Consider the following 11,589-nt stretch of genomic DNA (forward strand, 5'->3'; position numbering starts at 1 on the left):
ACTTCTATAATAGGTCAGAACTGCGGGAGGAGACAGATATTGTAGATAGATAGACAGGTGAATAGACAAGCAGACATATAGACAGACATACAGACAGGTGGATATACAGGCAGACAGACAGGTAGGTGGATAGACAGGCAGACAGATAGACAGACAGACAGGTGGATGGATAGACAAGCAGACAATGAACCACGACCAGTAGAATAAATAGTAGCCACAAGTAAGCGATGTGACTGGGGGGCTACATCGGGCCCCTAACTGAAGCGTTCCATTCGCCGAGCGACTGCTGCTACATATAAAACTATATGTAGGCTCTACGGACGGAGCACTTCAGTTGCGGACCCGGTGTAGCCCGGGCCTGAGATGTAACTTCCTTAAAGGGAAACTATGCAGGTTTTTTAGCTTAATTTACTTTAACCTAATAGCTTCGAAGTCATTGGAATGGTTTTATGACTTTTTCCAGGTTGAAAGGTGGCCGTCTCGCTTCCCCCTAGGGAGCAAAAAACCCCAGCCTTGCCGGCCCCAGAGTCAGAAAGTCTCTAGGCCTCGCGATGTAACGAATTGCTTTACGGCACTACACACATACACACCAGGCACTGGCTAGAACAAGGTAGCGATGGAGTTTCTCAGACATTCGTCATGGCAGAGCCGGCGAAAAGAAGCAGAAAGCGAGTAAACCGTTGTCGGAGGAACAGGGAAAGAGGAAACAGCAGACTAACCGAGTGAGGAGTGTCATAAAATATATACTCTGAAGCTGTAGGGGGAGCTCTGTAGAGAAAACTGCGAGCAAAAAGCGAGAAAACAGCGTAGAAATTGGCAAAACTGATAGATTTAAGTATCATTGTATATGCCGTTGATTGAACCTGAGTGTGTTTTTTTGTCCCACGTTAGGAAGCGCTACACACACATAGTGACCCCACTGCTGGTCCACGCCCAGAGGAGGCTACTGGACAGGATCGCTGCCTTTGGGGGTCCCTGCGCCCCACAGCCACACTACACTCAGACGGCCGAGATCACCGGAGATATCGTAAGGAAACCGTCCCCAGCACACACAGGAAGAGGCCCTAGTCTCAATAACACAGCGTATTTGAACATTAATAGACCTTTTTCACAGCAGACATTTTGGCATGTCTTTTTAAGCCTTATTTTGGCGATTTGGGAGGAGATATTTATATAGTTCAAATCAGATTTAGACCCAGATTCGCCTGATGTACTTTTCTATGTCAATATGACCTCTCTTATGTATGTCTCCCCATTTATTTATATAGCTGCCCAAAGTTGTTACCAAGATGGCCGTGGAGTGGTGCGACTTACCTATAAGGACTTTAGTGTGGCAGAATCAGAACCTTTATTAATGTCATTGGTAACACCTGGGCCTGCCATGTATTTCATGTCAAAAATGGCTGGTGTGAAAAGGTCCATTTCCCCACGTCGATAATGCACCAACTAACTAACTAATTAACTCCCTCGTAGATTATCAGATTAAATGTGCAGAGGTGATTTCAATGTCACTATTTATTTGCATATGCTTAATATGTGTTTGTTGTTTATTCTGTTCTGTGTTTTTAGATTAGTTGCAGAAACTATGTGGGTGCACAGATCACATGTGTTTGGAATGTCAAGACCCGACTCAGTGGGAGAAAAGCCTCGATAACTACAACAGAGACTAGTCGTAAGTGGCCAGACCTCTCTACACTGGGTTACAGAGTCATATGGCTTTATTCATACTTACCTGTACTCATTTGGCAAATGCTTTTTTATCGAAGCGAGATACCTATGTCAGCTATTGTCTATGGAGATTAATTTATGCATCCAGGTAATTGTAGTTTCAACAAAGGTTTAATTTAAAAACACTGGATTAAAAAAATTTAAAAAAGTATAAAATACAAGATGTTTCATCAGTTGTTTAGTGTGCACAGGAAGTAACTCTGGCATACACAAGGCCAATGCCATAATTATTTTAACTAGATGTACCGCATAGCGGTACAAAATATGACCGCCGCTCAGTCCTGTACATCCGTTCCGCGAAAATAAATCACACTTCAATTTGTCTCCATATTTTACTCCATCCCCCACTCTTGAAACTTTTGTGTATGCTTGTTTGGCATGCCTGAGTGTGTGTGTGCGGCTGCACAGAGAGTAGCCTACTGGTGCTGAAAAGGTGAATAGATTGTAGAATAGCCAAAGAAGATGTAGCATTGTTATAAAACCTTCTCTAAACATTTCTAAACAATCACAAGTAGGGCAGTTCATCACAGTTCATCCATTGCAACTGGACTGATGAAAGGTCACTTACACCTGTAGGCTACATTGTATTTGGGAAAAGCAAAAGGTATCAGCATAATGTTATTTATTTATTTATTTATTTATTTATTTATTTATAAACAAAAACATCTCTGTCAGTTCCATGCCGTTTTCAACAGCTATCAAAAACAAAGGTCATTTTTGGATGGATGGACTTTTTGTGAATGTTTCTTCTTCTACATAAGATTTTAGTCATCTTTAGTTCATGTAATACTTTGTTGTCAATGCACAAATTAAGTAACAGTAGTCTGAAACGTTATTGTTAATGCACAAATTAAGTAACAGTAGTCTGAAACGAAATGCTGTTTTACATCTAGTGGAAATAACTGACATGTCCAAATGGGCCTTGATGAAATGCGTCGCTAGACTGTTCATACACATTTTAACGGGCCAAAGTTGAAGAGCTGTTGTCCGTTATTGTTCGTGCAAATATAGGCTGATTCATGTTCCCTTGCATTGTGTAACTGAGGTCCATGGCTAGTCTGGCTTTCACCAGACCAAGCTCAATCTTTTAAGAAATCAAAAAATAAATAGCGGGCAGATCAGGCTGGGTTCACCAAGCCTAGTCCATAGGCACCCGATATTGTTCACGCTCTGGCTATTCTAAATGCAAAAATGCATCAGGGAGTTATGACAAAACTGTAACTAACAAACTAGATCCTAATAGAAAGCTGTTAGCTTCCCTAAGCTACAGGTAGGCTTATAAGGTAGGCCTATTTACAACATAAATTGTAAATAGGCTATGCTGGCGACACAAATAAAATCTCCTTTGGAAACCAATGGTTTACGCCTTACAGTATCAAGCGGACTTAAACTGCCATATCGTGGCGAAAAGTTGTAATAAAATTCACGCTCCATGAGTCAAGGAAAGCGCGAATGAAGTAGCCACTTCTAAATGGGACCCACTACACAGTAGCTTAAGGTGTGTTGCTAAAGCAGCCATAATGAAATGAAGGTGTCATTGTTTGGATACTTCACACACACGTGCTTTTTAATTTCACAGACTACAACTACCAAGCTGGAATCAAAGCACATCGATTCCCCTCTCACACCCTGCACGCACTTATACACAAAATAAACAGGCGTCTCAGTCTCACGCATGTATAGGCAAAACTGTATCAGACCGATGTAACGTTGGTAAATCTTCCATTGCACAGAATGATTTTTGTAGCACATGCAACAAATGACAGTCGAAAGATACAATTACAGTGCTGCTATCAATTTGCTTGGTATAACCGCATTTATAGTTTTCTACAAATGCAATCAATCAAATTGTCCTCCATCACTCAACCAACGCTAACGGTAACATTACCTAGGTCCTTATTGATATTATAAGATTAAAGTACCTGCAGTAAAAACCAAGCATGTCCGATAAACATCCTCAGATTTATTTCGGCTTCAAGAAGAAATGGGAATTACATTTCATGTGAACATCACCCTATCCTTATTAGAGTTCTCTGCGGTAAACTATAGTCCTTGTAGGAAGTGTCCATTGTTATTCCAACCCACGTTTAACTTCCAACAAAATTACGTCTCACTGCAACGATGCGCCATCTAGTGGACAAACGACTACTTATCGCCAATACTGGAAATGCAGCCATGATGATGAATATATATTTTGGCTTTCTTTTAATCCTACTGAATTTGTAATTATGTATTGGCCGTTCTAATACCGATAGTATGTGGGTGCCTGTGTGTGTGTGCATGTGTATATGTGTGCACCGCCATCTACAGGCCAATGAGTGTACAGTCACTAAATGTACACATAATCTATTTTTTTTTAAGATCCCCCCATGGATGAAATTCTACGAAACTTGGCATACCCCCAGAGAATGCCAGGTCAATCATACAAATAAAATTTGGTGCAGTTCTGAACATCTTAACTGAAGATAGGGGCGATTAAAGCAGAATAATATTGCATTTTCATTTTTTACCGGGGGGGTGCAAATCACAAATGAGTGATTATGGGCCAGATTGATGTGGGCCCTTGAGACCAACATACCATAAAAATTTCTTCATCCTCGGTGCCACGGTTCAGGTAGTTATTTAGGAAAAACTGCTTTTTTTGCGGTTCGGGGGGCCCAGCACGGGGGGGAGTGGACCCCGGGGACGAAACAAAATTTTTCCGTAAAAGTCTAGTGGGGCTACATACCCACCAAATTTCATGTGTCCCGGTGGTTCGGTGTCCCAGGTATCGTTGACCAAAAATTCAGGAAGTAGATGATGGGAAAAAAACAAAAACAAAAAACTTTGACAATCCCTATATGACCGCTTCGCTAGCTTCGCTAGCGGCGGTCATAATAATCTTTGTTGGTTTGATCTGTGTGTGCAGACAGACAGTGTGCATGCCTCTATGCCTTTGTGCCTGTGTGTGTGTGTGTGTGTGTGTGTTTGTGTGTGTGTGTGTGTGTGTGTGTGTGTGTGTGTGTGTGTGTGTGTGTGTGTGTGTGCACTCTGATGGTAATTGTGATACCATAGATTTAATAGAGACCCAGTCAGACCAGTAGTATGAAAAATCAGGAATAGAGTTTATTTACAATGATGCGCATCAAGGGAGAGACAGCATGACTTCACCTAAAGATCCATCAGCTGCTCTAACTAGACAAGGAAATAGTTAGGGTTTAAGTATCCTTCCAGGCTGACGGGAGATGGCGTTGGTCATCCCATCTCACGTGGACTACACTGAATCAGACTCTGATTAGTGGCAACCTGCCAATCCGGAGCAGATAGCTACTGACGCAGCCATGCAGAACAGTGAAACACTGCAAAGTCATAATATTCCCGCTTTTCTCTAAATACAGTCAAACACAGATATACACAGGGACAGTACAGATATCATACAGTCATTACATAGAATCATACTTTTAGTATCAAAGTGACCCACTACTGAGAAATGCAGAACATTAAACCACATATTGGAATATTGGACATAATGTTCTATTCCACTTTCTTTCAGTCCCCCTTTTTCAGCCTTTATGGCTGGAACATTTCATCAAATACTGCCACTGGGAAATGCACAAAATGTAAATGATTATACACTTGTTTTTATTAAAGTTAGTCAGATCCAAATAAGCAGGTACATGACTAGATACATGATTTAACTGATTTCTTCGTAAGTCATGAAAAAAATAGCTACACATAATTGGTGTACAATAACAACCACAGTAAATCAAAAAGAATATATTTGGTCAATCCCCCTAAACTATTCAGAAACTCGTCTATATCATTTCTATATCAGGTTGGGATAATCCCATTGGTGTACCACTTTTTCAGATTATCAACCGATTTAGAGGCATCAGGACATAAATCACATGTATAAAAATAATGAGTTCTGAATCCAATACTCTCAACTCTCAGAGATGAAGAGGGCGATGTCTCTGGTCAGCGTGCCCCTGGATGTGGAGGACACACTGTGCTGCTTCAGAGAGTCTCTGGAGAGAGGCCACCACACTCTGCTGTCCTTCCAGCACAGCCGCACTCTGCTCCTGCTGCTACTCGCCTACACCCAGCCCTGTGAGTATCACCCTACACTATCACCCCTAATTACCTCACCCAGCCCTGTGAGTATCACCCTACACTATCACCCCTAATTACCTCACCCAGCCCTGTGAGTATCACCCTACACTATCACCCCTAATTACCACACCCAGCCCTGTGAGTATCACCCTACACTATCACCCTACACTATCACCCCTAATTACCACACCCAGCCCTGTGAGTATCACCCTACACTATCACCCTACACTATCACCCCTAATTACCACATCCAGCCCTGTGAGTATCACCCTACACTATCACCCCTAATTACCACACCCAGCCCTGTGAGTATCGCCCTACACTATCACCCCTAATTACCACACCCAGCCCTGTGAGTATCGCCCTACACTATCACCCCTAATTACCTCACCCAGCCCTGTGAGTATCGCCCTACACTATCACCCCTAATTACCACACGCAGCCCTGTGAGTACCGCCCTACACTATCACCCCTAATTACCACACCCAGCCCTGTGAGTACCGCCCTACACTATCACCCCTAATTACCACACCCAGCCCTGTGAGTACCGCCCTACACTATCACCCCTAATTACCACACCCAGCCCTGTGAGTACCGCCCTACACTATCACCCCTAATTACCACACCCAGCCCTGTGAGTACCGCCCTACACTATCACCCCTAATTACCACACCCAGCCCTGTGAGTACCGCCCTACACTATCACCCCTAATTACCACACCCAGCCCTGTGAGTACCGCACTACACTATCACCCCTAATTACCACACCCAGCCCTGTGAGTACCGCCCTACACTATCACCCCTAATTACCACACCCAGCCCTGTGAGTACCGCCCTACACTATCACCCCTAATTACCACATCCAGCCCTGTGAGTTCCGCCCTACACTATCACCCCTAATTACCACACCCAGCCCTGTGAGTACCGCCCTACACTATCACCCCTAATTACCACACCCAGCCCTGTGAGTACCGCCCTACACTATCACCCCTAATTACCACACCCAGCCCTGTGAGTATCACCCTACACTATCACCCCTAATTACCACACCCAGCCCTGTGAGTATCACCCTACACTATCACCCCTAATTACCACACCCAGCCCTGTGAGTATCACCCTACACTATCACCCCTAATTACCACACCCAGACCTGTGAGTATCACCCTACACCCACGGTTGTCAAACTGGGGTACGCGTACCCCCAGGGGTACGTGGACTGATTTTAGGGGGTACGCGAAAAAGTCATATGCCTTTTCAAACGTTTTCTCTATCCCACGTTGGTAACTTAACTTCCGCATTTGCACTGCACATTAAAAACTTATTTTCTCCGCATTAACAAAATATTCGAGAGTGGAGACAGAGAGGGTTAAACAGCGTTTCTCAAACTGTGGGCCGTGGAGACATGCCAACATGCCAGGTGGGGCGCGAACTGACGTGAAAAACAGGAGTTTTTTTATTTTTATTTTTATCTGTAGCCTGGGCCCAGGTAGCACCCGATGCGCAATGGACGCACTGTGTTATTCATAGTGAAGCGCTTGTTTCAAGGCAGCTTAGTTAGTCCCGACCTGAATGAGATTTTGAACGAGGTTGTGAGAGTGGTGAATTTCATCAAGACCCGGCCCTTAAAAGCGTGTCTATTCTCCGCACTTTGAGAGGAGATGGGAGCTGACCAAAAGGCTGTACTGTTTCACAGCAAGGCAAGGTGGCTTTCCCGAGGTAAAGTGCTGTCGCGTGTTTGAGCTCCGAGTCGCCTCTTCTTGGAGGAAGTGCGCATGTTTGAATCTGCAAGCACGTTCACTAATGAACATTTCTTGACGAAGCTGGCCTATCTTAGCGATATATTTGGAAAGCTCAATGAGTTAAATCTCCAGTTACAAGGCAAAGACAAGCACCTAGCAGATAAGATCACTGCATTCAACAAGATGATTGTGTGTGAGATTAGGTGCAGATCTATTTAAAATCATTATATTCGGCACATTTGTAGGCCTATCATATGTTGACTATTGATGAGATTTGTATCATATGTTTATGATTCTATTCACTATTCTCGACAAAATTGATCAAAATAAATATTAATAAAACAATTAAAAAAAAACTTGTTAACAATTGGTGGTGGTACTCCGGAAGATCATAATGTCTCAGGGGGTACATGACTGCAGTCCCGGCGGCATGGGGGGGCTTTGGGGGGCCAGGCCCATCCTGGAAGTCATCTGTGCCCGCCCTGGACGAGCTTGGCTGCTCCAACCAACCCCAAACCCATAGATTGATTTTGAACACTTATTAAATTATGGCCTATATTATACGTTTGTCAATCTAGCAAGTAGCAAATAAAACTTGTAAAATCTGTATTATTCCGTAGCTAATCAATCAGGAACATTAGGTAAGCCCATCACCTAAATGGAGAGGAGGTTACGTGGCGCAGTCTACTTCATTTCTGCACCAACCCCTGTCATCCGATGACAAATATAGCTTATCGGCTCGCAGGTAGGCTATATCTCATATCGTAGTTAGTAGAAGTATGCCTAGTAGTTTCTGGGTTTGTTTGAGAGCGTTAACCTTTACTGTTTTTTTCTTCTGACCTAGTCGGAGAACAGGGAGCTTGTTATCCGTAACTTCGGGGCTAACTCCCTAACACTCTATCTGAAAGTGGTTAGCTTTAGTTAGTTTTATCTGCGGATTTATTTTTGTATTATTTTGAATATGACTAGCTCCAGTCTCAACAGCACGTCTACTTTTTCCACACGCATCTCATCTCGCAGACCACTTGGGATAGATTGCGGACCAACAGTGGTCCCCGGACCACACTTTGAGAAACACTGCTCTACACTATCACACTACATTACACTACATTATCACATCACCCTACACTATCACCCTACACTATCACCTCTAATTATCACAACCAGCCCTGTAATATCACCCTACACTATCACACTACATTATCACCCCAAATTACCTAACCCAGCCCTGTGATATCACCCCTAATTGCCAAACTTAGTAATAGTGTATTTCAAATAGAAGTTATACAATATATTGCCATATTAATAATTTGTGCCATCCCCACTGTTCAGATAACATTAAAAGAGCTTTGTGGAGTTCTGTAGGAAGTTGTCTTGGCAATGGTAATCTTCCATTGACAGGGGCGTAGCCAGAATTCTTTTATTGAGGACGACCAGCTGGGTCCAGACTTTTTTTGGGAGTGACACTTTTTAACCAAAAATATTTCATTAAGTGTAACTACTTAAAATCTTTCAAAGATTATGATCTCACACAAATACCACAAATAAACACAATACTTACAGTAATACAAAGTTAAGTTTGCAATTGCAACGCAGCAATGTATGACTTAGGTGAGTCTTATTGCCTCTGCAGCTTTTGAAGTTCCTTTCTGCAAGGACACAAGCGTCCACACCCCGGGCAGGGTGGAGTTCAGCGGGACGGTGTACACGCCCCCCTCCGTCTCGCCCCCAGACCTGTCCACAGAGGACTTCAGCTCCCTGGGCTCCATCTGCCTGCCCCCACTGCCCCCCTCCCAGACGCCGCTGGTCCTGTCCTCCCTCAACAGCAGCGCCAGTGAGGGAGCACACACACACACACACACACACACACACGCACGCACACGCACGCACACAAGCACATGCACATGCACGCACACACACACCACACACACACACGGGGGCAGCCATGGCCTACTGGTTAGGGCTTCGGGCTCGGAACCGAGGGGTTGCCGGTTCGATCCCTGACCAGTAGGAAAAATGTTGGCGGGGGAAGTGGTTGAGCACTGCTCTCCCATGCCCACCTCCACAGTGTGCTTCACCTCACTGTGTGTTCACTGTGTGCTCTGTTTGTTCACTAATTCACAGATGGGATAAATGCAGAGACCAAATTCCTTGTATACGCAAGGATACCTATAAACCTGATTTACATTTTTTTACATTTACACATGCACACACACACACACACACACACACACACACACACACACACACACACACACACACAGACACACACACACATACATACACATATACATACGCACACACACACACACACACACACACACACACTATTTGTAATATTTGAATAAGCTCATGGGTTTCTGTTTGTTTTGCATTGTGCACACCACAGAGACTCTCCAAGCCTGCAAGCTAAACTCGCTCAGAGCTCAGACCTTGCATGACCTAGGGAACCTACACTTCTACAAAGGAAGCAGGAGGTATTTTGTTTTTTTGTACTATAATTGTCACCTTAAGACTTTACAATGACTTGTTTGGTCACATAGTGTGCAGTTTACAAGTAGATCCCATCAAAAGCAGAATCAGAATCATCATTGAAATCTGAAAAGAAGTTCCTTGTGGACTGGTATCTCTATAAAGTCAGAATAGAGGACACATACTACAACATTGTTTTACCCTCTCCCATCCTCCCTGTCCCCCAGGGTGGCGCACTCATTCTGGGCCAAGGCCCTGGACTCCTCCCTGCAGGGCTCCAGGGTGCTGGAGGCCTGGGACGGAGTGTCCTGGGAGGGCCTCTCCCCTCAGCAGATCCTGAAGCAGGCTGGGATATGGGGCTGCCTACAAGGGGCCATACTGACGGCCAAGATTGCCCAGTACGTTTGACTGCTGCTGTGGTGATAAGTATCACGACCCAGTAATAGTTCACATTGACCAGTCATCAGTCCATACTCAACCTTATCCAGTGAACCAATTAATGTCGGTCTTTTGAATTGTGTGATTGGACAAGATAGTGAGTGGTTATTTGGCTTTTGTAGAAATGTAGAAATCACATTAGTGGTAAATTATCATATTTTGTGCTATTGTCTGTGTAGAAAGGTTGAAATTGTTATGTTTTGTTTTATGTTGTGCCTCTTATGTGGTCTGTAAGATGGCATTATTGAATGTTATGTTACGCTTGTGTCTACAGATACACAATGATATCTGATATCAGTCAGCGTACAAAATGCTGCCTGCTTTCTGCTCACCTCTTCAAGGTAATGACACACCAGTAATACTGACTCTCACAGTAAATGCTAAAGCAGATATATCACTGGAATAGAGAGACTTAAACAAAATGTATACTTAAGCAAATATTTCTCTCCATCACATCACCTGATATATACTGGACCTGACCGGAAACAAGGCTAGTTTCTGAAATAGTCAGATTATTTCTGTGTACTGACGTGGAATTATCCTGTTATCATGGCCTGTCTCTAACTTGCTTTTATGACATTAATTAGAATCTTTGTATGCCAGATTAAGGACAATTAATGATTAGTGAAGTTTGTGAAGAGTCCACAGGGATGATTGACAGCTGTCACTGACCCCACCTTCCTATCCTACTTGGTTTAAACCCCTCTTCCCTGTCCAACACAGCACACGTTCCAGTGTGGCAGATTCTCCCAACTCACCCTCATCTCTCCTCGATTTCACTAAGCTCACATTACCTCTTATCCATAGAGGATGTCAGTAGAAATTGCTTACACAGTCTCTGTTAAGCCCAATTCAGACTGCAAGAGACTAGCAACTAGAGACTGTGGCATGTTAATGCAAATCGGCAACTACAGGTGAAATATCCATTTGTGATGTGAACCGTTTGTGCTAAAATAATTGTCACTTTTGAAGCGTTGAGTGTCGGGTGACCAGTGAATTGGAAGCAATGTGTACACAGCTTTTTAGACATCCTAGAACCACTGCCAAGTAGTATTGTAGTATCAATGCACTAAATCAAGCATTCCAGCGGGTAAACTAGTGAAGGTGTGTTTGTGTTGTAC

At 43.6% G+C, this 11,589-nt stretch overlaps 1 protein-coding gene across 1 annotated transcript in view; it reads left to right on the forward strand.

The window, feature by feature from the left end:
- cfap54 (cilia and flagella associated 54) overlaps window positions 1-11,589 on the forward strand; it is a 56,184-nt gene that overhangs the window by 30,347 nt on the left and 14,248 nt on the right. Inside the window, 8 exon segments of the mRNA XM_076297215.1 lie at window positions 892-1,027; window positions 1,570-1,615; window positions 1,998-2,019; window positions 5,597-5,817; window positions 9,192-9,392; window positions 9,948-10,035; window positions 10,258-10,428; window positions 10,743-10,809. Coding sequence (XP_076153330.1) covers window positions 892-1,027; window positions 1,570-1,615; window positions 1,998-2,019; window positions 5,597-5,817; window positions 9,192-9,392; window positions 9,948-10,035; window positions 10,258-10,428; window positions 10,743-10,809 — 952 coding nt within the window.

This window comes from Alosa pseudoharengus, unplaced genomic scaffold (genome assembly GCF_046254945.1).
Source record: "Alosa pseudoharengus isolate Yale_2024_CS ecotype anadromous, Long Island Sound unplaced genomic scaffold, YU_APseudo_1.1 YU_APseudo_1.1_scf_20, whole genome shotgun sequence".
NCBI lineage: Eukaryota > Metazoa > Chordata > Actinopteri > Clupeiformes > Clupeidae > Alosa > Alosa pseudoharengus.